The sequence below is a fragment of the Mytilus trossulus genome, chromosome 13 (genome assembly GCF_036588685.1).
Source record: "Mytilus trossulus isolate FHL-02 chromosome 13, PNRI_Mtr1.1.1.hap1, whole genome shotgun sequence".
Taxonomy (NCBI): domain Eukaryota; kingdom Metazoa; phylum Mollusca; class Bivalvia; order Mytilida; family Mytilidae; genus Mytilus; species Mytilus trossulus.
Genome location: NC_086385.1, coordinates 11,939,055 through 11,955,621, shown reverse-complemented (window position 1 = coordinate 11,955,621; position 16,567 = coordinate 11,939,055). Strand labels below are relative to the sequence as shown.

The 16,567-nt window shown below is 31.6% G+C and overlaps 1 protein-coding gene across 1 annotated transcript in view; it reads right to left on the bottom strand.

Moving 5' to 3' along the window:
* Positions 1–491: 491 nt before the first annotated feature.
* LOC134694017 (ras-related protein Rab-5C-like) overlaps positions 492–16,567 on the bottom strand; it is a 34,753-nt gene continuing 18,677 nt past the window's right edge. Inside the window, exons 2-6 of the mRNA XM_063555017.1 lie at positions 9,390–9,599; positions 8,713–8,864; positions 3,653–3,775; positions 1,841–1,934; positions 492–1,213 (exon numbers count right to left, since the gene is read on the bottom strand). Coding sequence (XP_063411087.1) covers positions 1,083–1,213; positions 1,841–1,934; positions 3,653–3,775; positions 8,713–8,864; positions 9,390–9,555 — 666 coding nt within the window. The 5' untranslated portion in view covers positions 9,556–9,599 and the 3' untranslated portion in view covers positions 492–1,082. The remainder of the gene's footprint in view (positions 1,214–1,840; positions 1,935–3,652; positions 3,776–8,712; positions 8,865–9,389; positions 9,600–16,567) is intronic.

Below are 16,567 nucleotides of genomic sequence, written 5' to 3'. Positions count from 1 at the left end.
AATGTAATCTTGAACTTTATAATTTTTGGTATCATATCAAATACGAGATGATGAATTTACCATAAAGTTTGCTCTAATCAAAAGAAATAAATTTTACTTAATCACTTGGAACATTTTTCATACAGAGATAATTTCAGAGGCTGAATGCAGAACACATTATCATACACAGATTTGAATAATTGGATAACAACACATCTTACCAATACGCTTTTAGATAGTGTTTAAAAAAAACGATGAACCTTTAAAATGTATATTGATATAAAATGTAACATATAAATAAATGAATTATTCCCAGATAGGAAATTCACTCACGATCAAGATAAAACCAGTATACTCAAGATGGTTGTAGAATGTGTAGCAGGAACAATTCTGCCTAAGATTCGGAATGCAGACCACAGCTAATTCTAGTTTGTAAACTGATGTGTGCGGAAAACGACTGATGCCATAAGTGATGAGCTGTAATAAATCTAAGTAAATAAAAACCAAAAACGGAAAACAATATATAATTCAATCAGCAAAGTACAACTGTTAACATGTAAAGCCAAAACTAAATAGAAATGGAGCAGTCATTTAATGACTTCAAGTTAACCGTACTAAGGAGGCATGTAGCAAATGCACTATTCTTATCGAAGGTTGGAAAGCCTGGCTTTCCTTGGTTGGACTGAATGTCAGTCCTCAGAAAATTCTAGATAATAATCTAAAACAAGTTCTATAAAATATATAAGTTTCTCACAGACTGAGGTAATCAAAGGTTTTGCGACGGTGCAATATTAAACTTTACAATATTAACAAACATCTTTAACAAATGAATTCAAAAAGCAAAAGCTATGTAATTTAACAAATATGTACTGAAAAAACTTCATGTAAATTCGTAAATATAGAAATATGAAATTTATAGTTTTAAACAAGGGAAATAATAACGACCTAATAATCCTAACTGCCACAAATGATTCAATAATTCCTAAAATTTCGAGCCTTACCCACTCCATTTTGGTATCCACATTAAGATATATTCTCTAAACATTAAAATGAGTGAACTTTAACATGTACGAATCATATTTTCTAAAAACAACCAATCATCTTTATTGTTGCTTGCACATGTTGCAACACCCTCCGCGTTCTTCTGACCTATCACGTGTTTCAGTTAAGTCTATATATCCATCAAATGGTTGTTGACCTGCTCCACCTGACCCGTTTTCAAGTAATTTCTTTGCTACAATAAAAAAGAAAAAGATTATATGTCTTTTAAATTATTTATTTATCGAAATTAAAGTAAAGCTTTGTAATCCACACGCTTATTGTTCTAGACTATACAAAAAAAAACATGCCTCGAAAAATCCATTAAGTCCAAAATGACCGTTTCAGAACATAAAGCATCATGGATAGTTTCATTCTTTGAACCTCAAGATGATAATAACGCCACGTCATTGGTTTAATTTAGAGTGTTTATGACATTTTTAACCAATCAGGACGTTTCTGGTGTATACTTTTGAAAATATTACCCAAGATGCATAAAATTCTGAAACGGTGTATATTTTTGAAAATATTACCCAAGATGCATTAGCTAGGATCCGTAGTTTATATAAACTTAAAAGACTAATCAGACTGTTTATAAAGATTGCTGGCATCTCTTGTCTAATTATAAATTCTACTAGAAAAGAGGGACGAAAGATACCAGAGGGACGGTAAAACTCGTAAATAGAAAATAAACTGACAACGCCAAGATCCTGCTCCACATGTGGCAAACGTCGTGTTGCTTGTGTTATAATAATATATAGAAAATACTTTGATTGGATTTACTGAGTATCAGCTATTTATCAACCCCACAGTTCTTTCTTACCTATTGCCAAAAATATTTCATTTACATTCATGGCTGTCTTAGCTGATGTTTCCATAAATAAGAAACCGTTTTCTTCAGCATACGCTTGTGCTTTCTACAAATCAAAAACAAAATTACTTGGAAACAATAAATGGTACATAGTCTATGGTAGTCCAAATAATTATGACGTCTTGCAAGGCTATTATATATTTTTTCTTTGAGGTCTTGTATCGTCGCGAGTAGACGTGAAATCAAAAATTTAAATTAGCCTTCGAAGACGTCATAATTATTAAGACTAAGTCCATTGATGCTCCGCTTGCACTATCATTTTCTATGTTCAGTGAACCATCAAATTGGGATTAAAACTCTAATTTGACATGCATTATCATTGATATGGTTGTATTGATAAATTAACTGGTTTTTTTTAATTTTGAATTTTTGAAAAACTAAGGCTTTTCTACCTCAGACATAGATTACCTTAGTTGTATTTGGCATAACTTTTAGGAATTTTGGTCCTTAATTAAGGGCATACGATACAGTTTTGATCCTGTATTTACAAGTTCATGAAAATTTGCATATAGGCAATTTTTTACCTGATTAAATCAAATATGTAATAAAAAAAATATACCTTCATGTGCTACTTTTTGAGTAAAATGAGGTCGAAATTTTGTATATTTGCTCGAAATTCAGATTTGTGGCCGTAATTTCTTTTTCGAAAGAAAGACATAACTTTTTTGTTATAAAAGATAAAAACAAATTGTTTTTTGTTAAATAATCGGTAATTTCTGTATTTTGTAAATATCCTTAAAAATATGCAATTTATTATTCAAAAATAACTCATATTTATCAAATGTTCATGAATTGAGTAAAAAACGTAATTTTTTACTCCATGTTTATCACAATTAAAAAAAATCCTCTATTTACAGTTTTATAAAATTTGGGTGGAATAGTCTCCCTGCAAAATGAAACCAAATGCCGTTTTGAAAAATAGGGGTCCATGAACTCGTTTTCAGATTAAATTGAATGATACAAATCAGTCGAAAAATGCATCTTTTCCCGATATGTCACAGTTTGACGTCGCAAAAATAACAAATTACGTTAGCAACGTCATTACCTTCCCTGTAACTGTATCGTATGCCCTTAATGCTCTTCAACTTCGTACTTTATTTGACCTTTTAAACTTTTTTGGATTCGAGCGTCACTTATGAGTCATGTGCAGACGAAACGCGTGTCTGGCGTAGATTTAAAGTTTAGTCCTGGTATCTATGATGAGTTTATTTGCCATTTAAATTAGGAGGCTGACTAAAATATTATGCCACTTGGTGGGACAAAAAATTCTCTTTCATGAAACCTATGTCTCGCACAAATCTTACTTGATAAAGATATAAACTGCTAAAATTAAGAGCTTGACGTTATTCTATAGACACTTATCTATTGTTAAGACTTTTTTTACATCTAGATGCCATTTGACATTTTGTTGTTGTTGGGTTGCTGTCTCATCATGGATACACATATCAGTGTTTGTCAGTTAAGAATTGAATATTTCTCAATATTTTAATTATAGGATTAGACATTCTTTTTATTACATTGACCAAAGACTATTGAATGGAAATGAAGTAGAAAATCACTATGCATATCTTTTTCTATGCATTCTTATTTATTTTGATACACCATTGTTGTATGACATCAGCGGAGTGACGTTATCCGATATTTAGTTTTGTGCTTATCGGCCCTCAAATGCTCAAAGATCATGATGATTATTACATTTTAATTAATGAATCTTATATACAAACTATGAAAGTTATTTCAGTGAAATAAGTAGAGAGTACTCACATCAAATTCTACCATTCTTTTGTTGGCCAGATCTGACTTGTTTCCTGCTAAAGCAATAACAATGTTTGGACTAGTTCGGCTCTCTAACATATTTACCCATTCCCTGACCTTCGAAAATGTGTCCTGGAAAAAGAAATAGTACACGATTTTAATAATCCAAGACGGTACTGCGACCTTTAGAGGTTTGTAGAACTAACTATTTATTAAATGAATTGACAATTTTAGTTCTATGTTCTTCATCGAGAAAAATCGTCAATTATGTGTGCCTTAATGACGTCACCAAATAGAGGGGATCGCCGGTATACCTACACTATTAACATTCATCAAGCGTCTTAGTGGTCTTCACTATGCAGGATAAATTAAGAAATAGATCTTTCATGCCATGCTCTATGTGTAGCCATTATATTTGTAAACATTTAATATTGAGATATTTACGGAAGCGTATTAGGGACATAAAAAAAATTGGCAGTGAACCTTTTTTCAAAGTCGAAATTTTGACATTTCAAATCTCAAAATTTCTACTTTACTTTAACTTTTCTTATCTTGAAATTTTGACTTTCTAAAATCTTGAAATTTCGACCTATTTCAAAACTCGAAATTTCAACTTTTTTCTAAACTCGAAATTTTGACTTCTTCTAAACTCGAAATTTTGACTTCTTTTAAACTCAACATTTCGACTTCTTTTAAACTCAAAATTTCGACTTTTTTTAAACTTAAATTTTCTACTTTTCCTCAGTATTTTATGATTAGCGATTATCACTTTCACAGTCATTTATATCATAATATAAAAAAGAAGATGCGGTATGATTGCCAATGAGACAACTATCCACAAAAGATTCATAAGCATATTTTAATAAACTAAACCATTTTAAAGAGGTTATTTTAGATAGAAAATTTTGTTCTTGCCAAAGAATAAATAAAATATGTTTCACGTTCAAATACATATTTCAAGTCTGGACTTCAGATATGTGTATCAAGTAACCCCGCTATTCCGACACACCTATATTACGACACACTTTTATTAAACAGTCTTATATATAAAGACAAGGGATAATAGTTGTGTTATAAGAATGCAAACTGCCAAAACTAGAAAACTGGGGCAGCTCATTGGTCTTTCTGAATATGCATGGCATTTTTGGCTACTTGATTTAACATTGTTTAAACAAGGCAAAGTCAGTGACTTGCTATTGGTATACCAAACAGGCCTTTGAAACTGTGATGCTAAATGTCCTCAGATCTGACGATCCTATGACACTGTCGTGGAAACTTAAACATGGAATATTGGGGGGGATTCTGTCAACATGCATGTCCTTATGAATGGTTTCTTCAATATTAAATGCTAATCCATATCCTAATTTAAAAACAAAACCAGTTTCTGAATATAAATTGCCAAAATAAGTAAATGACGCTTTAATAATTTGCGTCCATGTCTACTCCTTCTAAAATTGTAATAACTGTTTGAATACTAACATCAAAGTTTTAAAAGTACTTAGAAAAAGTAAAAATTTCGAGATTTCAACAGTCGAAATTTTGAGATCAAAGTCGAAATTTCGATTTAAAAAAAAGTCGAAATTTTGAGTTTACAAAAAGGTCGAAATTTTGAGTTTAAAATAAGTTGAAATTTCGAGTTTAAAATAAGTTAAAATTTCGAGTTTTAAAAAAGTAGATATTTTGAGTTTAAAATAAGTTGAAATTTCGAGTTTTAAATAAGTCGAAATTTCGAGTTTAAAGTGGAAATTTTGACTTTTTATAAGTTGAAATTTCGAGTTTCAAAAATGTAAAAATTTCGACTTTTTGAAAAGTCGAAATTTCAAGATTTTAGAAAGTCAAAATTTCAAGTTTAAGTCAAAATTTCGGGATTTGAAAAGTCAAAATTTCAAGTTAAAGTCAAAATTTCGAGATTTTAAAAGTCAAAATTTCGACTTTGAAAATAAAGTTCACTGTCAAATTTATTTTTTCTATGTCCCTAATAAGCTTCCGTAGATATTAACAAATATAATGCCTACCAATGTTAAAATGAGCATAGAGCATAGAATGTTTTTATTAATTTCCTACACAAACAAAAATTTCTATTTTGATATCTGACGTTGTTCGAAATTCATCTAACGTTGCAATTTCAATTGTGACGTCAATCACGTGCAGCTAATTATGTTCTATTTGAATTAGAACATGGCTTTGTTTCCAAAGCTAACGAAGAACGTCATATTAAAACTAGAAATAATGTTTGTTCCGTAGGTTCTTATTCGTCACAACTCAGCCGATTCCGTACCTTCATATAAAGGATACTGTGGATTCATTTATTTTCGTGGATACCAATTTTCGTGGTTTGAGGACAACTTACATATTCGTGGATATTTAATTTCGTGGTTTTGGCAAAGTCTACACTCATTCCTTTACAAAATTTGTATTTTGATGACCATTTGAATTTGTGGTTCTCCTGTACCCACGAAATCCACGAAAATTGGTATCCAACGAATATTAATGAATCCACAGTAGAAAAAGTATCGGATTCGCCCCCGATGTTTGCATCGTAGGTTCTTAATAACAATTTCCTAATTATGACAGCAGTGCTGATTGTCATTTATACGAATTACTTTGCAGAATAATTTGTGCAATATAGCATCCTACTTTTCAAACCACTTTCTGAACATGGAAACGGGAAACAGAAGTGACCATGCCCCTAAACACACGAATAATGTTTACTAAAACCAAAGTATTTGAAGAAATGGTAAAAGTTGTCTATTACGAACAATCTATAAACTATCAATTCACATATACACAAAATGTCAATAAAACATGTTTAATATATAACAAGTTTTAGTTTTTAATAATGAAATTAAATAATAAATATACATTGAGCAATGTTGAGATGATGTAAAGGCGATATTTTACATGTATGAGAAATGAAACAAATAATAAAAGAACAGGTTCTAATGTTCCTGCCTTTGCAAATATTTATAAACTCCAATATCATGACTATATTTTTTAGCTATTTTTTTTTTAAATAAAAATCCTTCATGTTATTCATCAGGAAAAATCGTCAATTATGTGTGCCTTTATGACGTCATTTACCAAAAAGAGGGATCGCCGGTATTGTGTTGTTGTCCATTCGTTTGATGTGTTTTATAATTTGATTTTGCCATTTTATTAGGGACTTTTCATTTTGAATTTTCCTCGGAGTTCAGTATTTTTGTGATTTAACTTTTTACAGAAATCTAGGTGTCAGATACATGTATCAGTTTTTCATACATTTTTTTTTATTTCCCAGAAGCATAACTAAATAAAAAAAAATGTTGTCATTGCTGATTATCTAATTCTACCAAGACCTTGGTCTTTTTTTTTATGAAATACGCATAAAATTCCAACAAGAAATGCTGTCATGAGGGTGCTTTTCAAATACATTGTAAATGAAATTTCAAAGGGAATATTTCCTTTTACAATTATTTATCAGAAAACCTAAGCCGTATTAGGTACAACTTTTTGGAATTTTTGGTCCTCGATACTTGTTTGGCTTACACATTTCTTTTTATCTAAGCGTCACTGGTCAGTTTTGTGTGGACGAAACGCACGTACCTTTTGATAGCTATTACGCGTGTTTTTCTGTGTCCTATATGTTCTCCCATTTATTTGTTGTGTAGTCCTGTCATGTAATGTTGTCATTTTAATGTTATATTTAACATTACTATTAAAGCGGGAGGTTTGGCTAGCCACAAAACCAAGTTCAACCCACCATTTTTGTCATAAAATTTCCTGCACCAAGTCAGGAAAGCGTCCATTTCTATATTATAGTTCTTTTTCTGTGTGTGTTACATTTTATTGTTGTGTTTCTGTTGTGTCGTAGCTGTGTCACTTATATTTGATGTGTTTCCTTCAGTTTTAGTTTACAATCCGGATTTGTTTTTTTCTCAATCGATTTATGAATTTCGAACAGCGGTATACTGCTGTTGTCTTTATTTACAATTATTTATCGGGTATATTTTCTAAAACTGCCTAAGACAATACTGATATAATTTTTGACATAAATATTTCTTTACTTCTACAAAAAAAAATGGACTTATGGGCATTAACAATTTAATTGTCCATAGACATTTCAAAACACATAACTTCTGAAAAGTAGCATTGATTTTCTATGTCCCCTATAGCTACACCTTGTTTCTAATAAAAGCAAATACAGTGAAACCTGTTTAAACCGAACTTCTTTGGGACTTAAGATTTTGTTCGGTTTTAGCCGATGTTCGGTTTTATCAGGTTCACAACGCATTCAATTTGATACGACGGTGCTTAAGAACATGTTTGGTTTATACAGGTTTTCGGTTTATGCAGGATTTGGTGTAGCCAGGTTTACCTGTATTGAAAGAAACATGTTTCATGTCAATAGGTTCAATAATCTGAATAGCCATTCGTACCCTTATCATTTATGTTCATGTGAATGTCTAATATCCATCAGTTCAAAAGTTTACTAAATTCTTATATCGCCCCAATGACACTTATATAAGCTTATGCATACTGAACCTTTCCTTATAGTTGTCAAATGTACCAGGATTATTATTTAATATGTCAGGCGCGCGTTTCGTCTTCGTAAGACTAATCAGTGACGCTCACATTAAAAAAGTTATAAGCTAAATAAGTACAAAGTTGAAGAGCATTGAGAACTCAAAATTCCACAAAGGTTGTGCAAAAATATGGCTGGGGTAATCTATGCCTGGGATAACGCAAATCCTTAGTTTTTTCGAAAAAATTTGAAAGGAAATTTATAAAAAAAATGAACATATAATCGATATTCATGTCAACACATAAGTGCTGACTACTGGACTGGTGATACCCTCGAGGACGAAAATTTATGACCTTTTTGAAAGAATAGTAATTTGATAAAGTATGTAGAACATATACGGATGTCATAAAAAAAATATGCAAATGTCTATTTAGTACTAAAATGTCCTCAAAATCCAATATGAATTTAAATCTTGTTTCACTTGAGATTTCAAGTGTTTGGAACCTGCTTCAACAAGTCATAAGAAATTATTTGAAGTTTCGTGCTAATTATAACAAACGTTGTTTACGTAATCAGTGATGTCATAAACAACAATAGCGGCATGTGCGCCTCTGGATTGTATTCCTCCCCAACAGGAGAATCTACTTTGTCCAGATGTGTCCCAAATTACGAACTTTACTGTTGTGTCATCTAAACAGACGGTGTGCGTTACAAATCTAGCTGAAAAAAAAACCACAAAAATAATAAAATATAAAGTTAAATTCAAGAAGTCCAACTTGTAAGCTTTATTAGGACTGATGATTATCTGTCATTGTCACAAAATTGAATTCAACATATGGTGATAGAATATATAATATATAATAAAAGTTTCACCTTTATATAATGGCATAAATTTGCTTTTAAAACAGTACAGATATATATCAATCAATTTATGTATGTAAATTAACAACAGTAGTACACCGCTGTTCAAAATTTATAAATTCATAAAATCGATTGAAAAAAAACCCAACAGATCCGGGTTTCAAACTTAAACTGAGGAAAACGCATCAAGTATAAGACGAAGATAACAAACATCACAACAGAAACACTTAAATGCAACACTCACAGAAACGAATTATAATATAACCAAATGTGTCTATATGTTTATAATTATAAGAAATCCTATACATTAAATTGTGCACTCCAATTTTAAGGGGGTTTAACTTTAATTTGTACAGAAATCTAAAAGTGTCAAAATTATATTACGTCTGAATGTTGCTTCCGAGTATTCATGGAATAGTCCATTTATATATCGTAGAACAGAGCTAGATTTGCCTACACCACTTTGTCCTAGAAGTATTAGTTTAAACTGACATATTTTGCCTTGCGCTTGCCCATTTGTTTTGTTCACACCAGGATGGTTTTCCATCATATGGCTGTTCTCTCAGTACCTCTTGTAATCGTTGTAAGTAACGTCTAGAAAAATAATAAAATAGTTGATCAAAATTTCTAAATACTCCTTCAACGATTTGACTAAATTAGAATTGAGAATGATAATGTGTCAAAGAGACAACAAGTCTGCATTTTATGTGACAATCTTGCCGATCGAAGGTGTTAGAGGTCACACGTTAGTGTAGAAAGTCACTGCACTGTAACGCAATACCAACTGCATGTACTAATGTGACAGGCAATTGCAAGGTGTATATTACATATATTCCTTTTGCATATTATGTGTGACAATCTGGTCCGACCAAAGGTGTAAAAGGTCACATTGTGTAATATAAAAATTCCAAGGCAAATAAGTATACCGGAATTGATTGTCTTCTTGCGGATGTGTAATACATGCTAGTATATAGGCGTTGGAACTTTTGGCGCAAAAAAAAAATAAGTTGAAAAGCGACGGTTTTATATAGTTAGGGACCGTTCAATATTTATCAGATGGATGGGCTAGTGCAAAATGGGGCGGGGCAAGCACTTTTTGTGGAAATATTTGGATGGGCAAGAACTTTTTTTTTTAAATATTTAGTGGATGGGCAAGAACATATTTTATAGGAATTTTAATTAAGGAAAAAAAGAAGCTAGAATTTTTTGTTCGAACTATCTTTTAAATTATTTTGACCTTATAGAATACCAAGTTGTTAATTAGTTAGGTGTATTGCTGTTAGATTTATGGATTTAATTAATAATTAATAGGTAAGAAAAAAACTTTTTCAAATCAACTTGGATTTTAATAAAACTCTACAGCTATCTCATTTATATATTGATCTTTTAGAAAGCCAATTCATTTTTATGGATTTTTTAAAAAGGTAAAAAAAGCTCAAATTTTCAGTCTAGGCTAAATCCAGATAGTCATCTTTAAATATTTTTATAACTTTTTCAAATCAACATGGATTTTCATAAATCTTTACAGCTATTTCATTTATATATTGATTTTATAAAATACCAAGTTGTTTGTTAGTTTTGGTATGTTTCTGTCATTCTTATGGATTTAACCAAAAGATTTAAGGAAAAGCTAAAATTTTCAGTTTTAGGTTATTTCAAGAAAGTGATCTTTAATTTTTTTCAGAACTTTTTCAAACCAACTTGCAGTTTCATAAAACGCTACTGCTATATCAATTTTATATCGATCTTACTGAATGCAAGGCTGTTAAGTACTTTGTTTTTTTGTTGTCATTTTTATGGATTTTCTTACGGATGTATTCTTCTGACTTTTGAGTCTCGTTTATTCTCGTTGAAATCTCGTTCTTGAATTATTTCCAAATCATGTGATACAAGTGGAAAATATCAATGAATTTAAAAAAAAAATGTAATCAAATATAACTCTGTGAAAAAATTGTGTATTAACAACGTATGGTTTTTGAGTAATCCGGTTTTCAAATGTTACGACCAATCAAGTCAGTATTTTTAGCCCAAATTTTGAGAAAATGGGTGAGGGATACAAAAAATGATTTTACAAGAATCATGTACATCCCATATCATTTTGGGCTTTTCAAATTTCTTAGATATGTATTTTTTCAATCATTTATAACAAAAAAGTTGAAATAATATACATTTTGTTCTAAAAACAGAGAAAAATCACAAAAATACAAAATTGACAGCAATTTAAATTTTAAACAAAAAAGCGTCGAAATATGATAAAACTTTCTTATATTAACACCTACCTATAGTTTTTTTTAAGTAAAATTTATTCAGCTAGATTGGTTGACTTCATCTTTATAGAAAATATGAAAAAAAGTTTAATTGCGGAACTGTGATTTTTTTTCAGGATAATAGCCCGATAATAGGTAAAAATCGATGAAAATGGGAAAATCATCAACATTGGGCATTTTCAAAGGGCCGAAGCAAAAAAAGAAGTGCACCACCATATGGTTTTTTCTTCACCAATTATTTTGTTACAGTTTTATAAACCCAAAAATCAGTTTAGAAAAAAGTTTAATTCTAGAAATGTTTGGCTCCTCAGAGGTGTACATCCTTAATAGGCTAAAAAAAAACTACAATTTTAAGTTTAGACTAGATTCAGATGGTCACCTTGAATTTTTTTTATAACTTTTTCAAATCGACTTAGATTTTCATATAACTGTACAGCTATCTCACTTATACATTGATCTTACTGAATGCCAGGTTGTTTGATAGTTTGTTGTTTAGTTGTCTAATTTCAGGGAATGAATTAAAAGGCGAAAAAGTCTGCATCATAGTCAAAAACATGTCTGCCTATATTTGCTTAAAAAGACCATAATTTCTTTTTTGAAAAAGTAGAAGAGATAAAGGGACATTGATATTTGAACTATAAGCATGCTCTGTTATCATTACAATAATAAGTAATTCAGCATATGATAATATGTTAATTAGTCCAAGAGTTATTGTCCCTTAATCTAAATTATTTCCTTTTATCTTAAATCAATATTGTATTTGAGGCTGCACATATAAAATCAAATCTGTACCTCTATATTTATACTGGTTTTAAAAAAACAATAAAATGTATGATTCTGATACATACATAAATATATACATATATATGGAATTAACTAGCACATTGTAACCTTTGTATTAACACCAAAGTCTATTCTTTGATTTCAAGACATAAAAATTGAAAAATTTTAAAATAGAAAAAGAAGCTAAATCATTTTTAATTGTCTTATAGTTTTAAAGGGGCAAGTACTTTTTTTATAGATTTTTTTAGATGGGCAAGTACTATTTTTCATAATCTAAGAAGAGGGGCATAAACTTTTTTAATTAAATAATATTAAGAATGCATCGGCCCATCCATCTGGTAAATATTGAACAGTCCCTTAATTCTAGCCTTTACTGTGAACGTTGTTCTTTGTGAGTGCTGTCACGCTACGGATGATTTAAACAATGTGTGTGTGTTACATTTTAATGTTGTATTGATGTTGTGTATTTGTTCTCCTCTTATATTTTATGCGTTTTTCTCAGTTTTAGTTTGTAACCCGGATTTGTTTTTTCTCTATCGATTTATGAGTTTCGAACAGCGGTATACTACTGCAAGAAAGTGTCCGTTGCTTTGAAAGAATCGGAATCTGTTATCGAGCCAAAAGTTCCATCTTCTGCAAGGGCTAAACAGAAGATATCTGAAGGTATTGAACTTTTAAATTAGCGAGAAAAAAATGGCACTCTTCAGAATGTGCGTAGAAATTTGTGTAGGAGTATACCCCAAATTCTTTGTCGGATGATGATTCGGAAAACGACAGAAAGATATTTCGGGCACAAAATAGAGCGGAAAGGAAGACCAAAGCAGACAGAGTGAAGAGGAAATCCCGCGCTGACTCTTATGTAAAACACGCGAGTTCCTGTGGTAGCAGAGATCGACAGACAGTATCAAGGAAGCATGGTGTTTGTTTCAATTGTTACAGGCTTGGTCATTGACCGAATGAGTGTACGTCCTGAAAAGAAACGTCCAAAGTTAAGTAATTTTTTTTATAACTGTTGTAATTTAGCTTGGGATTTAAGCTACAAATTTTAATCTAGAAGGGGGAGTCGTTTAGTGAATTCTGATCACTCACAAAGAGGTAAACGAAACAATGGTCAATCATGTTAACGGCTCAGTCAGGTATGACGAGGTTAATGACCAGACGTCTGTTCATTTAAATTTACGGGTGAACGTTTTGACACCAGTAGGTAAATTAAATAACTTAAAGGCAATACAAAAATGGAAGTGAGTACATTTTAAAAGTTATTGCAAGGTTATTGTATTCCATTTAAAAGTCTTCCAGACAGCTGTGTTCTCAGAAATAATAAATCATCTTGAGATAACTCTGTTTTTGTAAATGGTGCAATTTCTAAATTATTAGATAAGAAGTGTATTTTAGAAGTACACGAACTAACCTTATGTACAGATCAACAAAAACTAGATTTTTTCTTGATTGCATTTAAATTTGAGTTTGAGGATGGATCAGTTGCAAAGCAACTATTAAATAAAGTAAATGATCTGTTTCGCTTTGATTTAAAAAGCGCCTATCCTCCCATAGAAATATTTTCAGATCACAAAAAGTATTCAGGTTTTATGTGGCATTTTGAAGGGACAACCAGATATAAAGTTAGGTTCTTCCTTTTGGAATTGCTAGTCCTGGTCATATATTTACCAAATTTTCAAAAGAAGATGTTAAGTACTTGAGTAGTCAAGGTTCGAGAATCATAATGTATTTAGATGATGGTTTGAGCGGAGACAGTAATTTCGATTGCGCGCGCCGTGTTTGCATTTTTGTAAGACAATCTTTTTATACAGAGTTTTTTTTCTTAATAGCAAAAGAGACATGTATTTGGTTGCCTGTACAGAATATTACTGGGATATGGTTATTTTGGGAAAAACAATTTGGAAAATCAAGTATTACCGAAGACAGAGTCGAAAGACTTCTTTCGGTTATTGGCAAAACATTGAAAAGTGTAGGTAAAGGCAAGCTTTTGTATAATGCTAGATTTGTGGCTGGTATTCTTGAACACATAATATCAATGATGTAATGCAAACGTTCGTAGACTTAGAACTTTACAATTGTCTTATAATGAGAGCAAGTTGGAACTCACTTGTGGTGTTGAATTCTGTAGCTATCGAAGAGCTATATTTTTGGTTTGAGAACTTAAAAAAAGTTCAATAGAAAGGGTTTTAATCTGCATCAGTCAGATTTTTGCAATTTTATGGCGTATACTGACGCTTCAGGTGTGGGGTTTGGGGAATATGTAGTCCCAGCTGATACAGAGTCTATCTGTGACTGATTATATTATGAAAATGACTGATTATGGTCTAGAAGTTCCAAATAAAAGTTTGATAACTGTGACTAGTAACTGGTTGTTATCTGAAATTGTTAAAAGCTCTATATGGAGATAGTTTGAAGCAGTAAGAAGAGTAGTCAAAAGTTCTGTTACAATCCTGAAAAATCGCAGAGTACATCTGAATACTGATAATAAAAAAGTTACAAGCATAATAAAGAACGGTAGTAGAAAGTATTAAGACACAATTGGTTCCTCGGGAACAAAACAAAATAGCTGATAATTTAAGCAGATGTTCAGATTGTGATGATTAGGGAATTAATTTTGAAGTGTTTGACATGCTTTATGAGCTTTGGGAAAAACATTTTGTAGATAGATTTGCTACTGATTATAATAGTAAATGTTTTTTTTTTAGTAAATAGTAAACGCTTTCACGCAAAATTGGCAAGGGGAAAACAACTGGTTAGCACCACCACCAAATTTTATATCCAATGTCATTTGAAATTATTATCAAAGGTACCAGGATTATAAATTAGTACGCAAGACGCGCGTTTCGTCTACATAAGACTCATTAGACCATTTAAAAAAAGGGGACGAAAGATACCAGAGGGACAGTCAAACTCATAAATCCAAAATAAACTGACAACGCCATGACTAAAACTGAAAAAGACAAACAGTCAAACAATAGTACACATGACACAACATAGAAAACTAAAGAATAAACAACACGACCCCACCAAAAACTAGGGGGATCTCAGATGCTCCGGAAGAGTAAGCAGATCCTGCTTCACGTGTTGCGTGATAAGTGTTTTTATTGTTAGAGGGACAGGTAATACTGATATTTTTTTAGCAAATCCTTTGAATTATGTAATGATAGCTTTTAAAATCAGATATTTTGATTGAGGTATTTCTTTTGCACAGGAATAAAGCAAAAAGAGTTTGTACGTGACGCCGTGGTACAGTGGCTTCGATGAAACTCATCCTTTATACAGGTCCGTTGTCAGCTTATCATTATTCTACACATTTATTGGAATCAAGTACTGTGAAAAATATACTAGTAGCTATGTTTTTTTAAAGTAGGAAACATTTGTTAGTAAACGTTGTTTAATTTCAAAATCTGCCTCGCCTTTATATATATATTGCTTTTTATTTATGTTTTTAATTTGTTAGAATCCGGATCTACATACAGTAAGGTTAGTCTGCTGTTTATTCAATTGAGTGGGCACATGAAATTTGTGGTCAAATTGACCCTACAAATAATTCTTTTGTTGAAAGTTTAATTGTATTAGCTAAAAGATTTGCTAGACCGATTGTTAATGGGATAAACTCCTCATAGATACCAGGATCAAAATTTTGTATTTACGCCAGACGCGCGTTTCGTCTAAAAAAGACTCAACGGTGAAGGTGCTGGACACGCAATGGTAGGTGGAAGAGTGATCCAAGCAAAGACGGCTATGCAGCCAACTCCGTAGGCTAGTAGTTTATTTATTTTTATATTTATGTCACCCTGACGGAGGTCGGGTGACATATTGTTATTGTACGATTCTTTTTTTTATTTATAGTTTTTATTATGGCACCCTCAACGGAGTTGGGGTGACATATTGTTATTCTACGTTTCTTTTTTTTCTTATTTTTCTTATTCTTCTTCCACACATTTTGTCCGTCGTGTTTCTAGGAATCCTATGGACCAATGTTGATGGAACTTTACTATAATGAGGACCCCCATGTAAAGTTGTGCACCTTGGTATGGAATGGTAAAAGATGGCCGCCGTTTCCATGGAAACAGCAAAAATGCGAAAAAAATCAAAGTGTTCCAAACTGGAAGAAACTCCACAGGAATGTCAACTGGCATGTGCTGATTTCCAGTTTGACTTTGGAATTTTCAAAATGGCTGCCGTAACCATGGAAACAGCTTAAATATCAAAAATTATAACTCTTTCGTTATAACACTCAGCTGGATGAAACTTTATAAAAATGTTACCGGGTACGCTAAGATGTCAAAACAATATTTGGGTAATCCGAAATTGCCGCCGTTGTCATGGAAACTAGGGGCAAGTTTTGCATTGGCCCTATGGAAAATTGCATAAAATCTGCATTTTCTCAGAGAGTAATGCACCAAAGTAAATGAAACTGCATTGATATATCACATGACATGAGGCAATAAGATGTCTGCTTTTAGAATTTTGGAATAATCTACTGTAACCATGGTTGCAGGACAAATG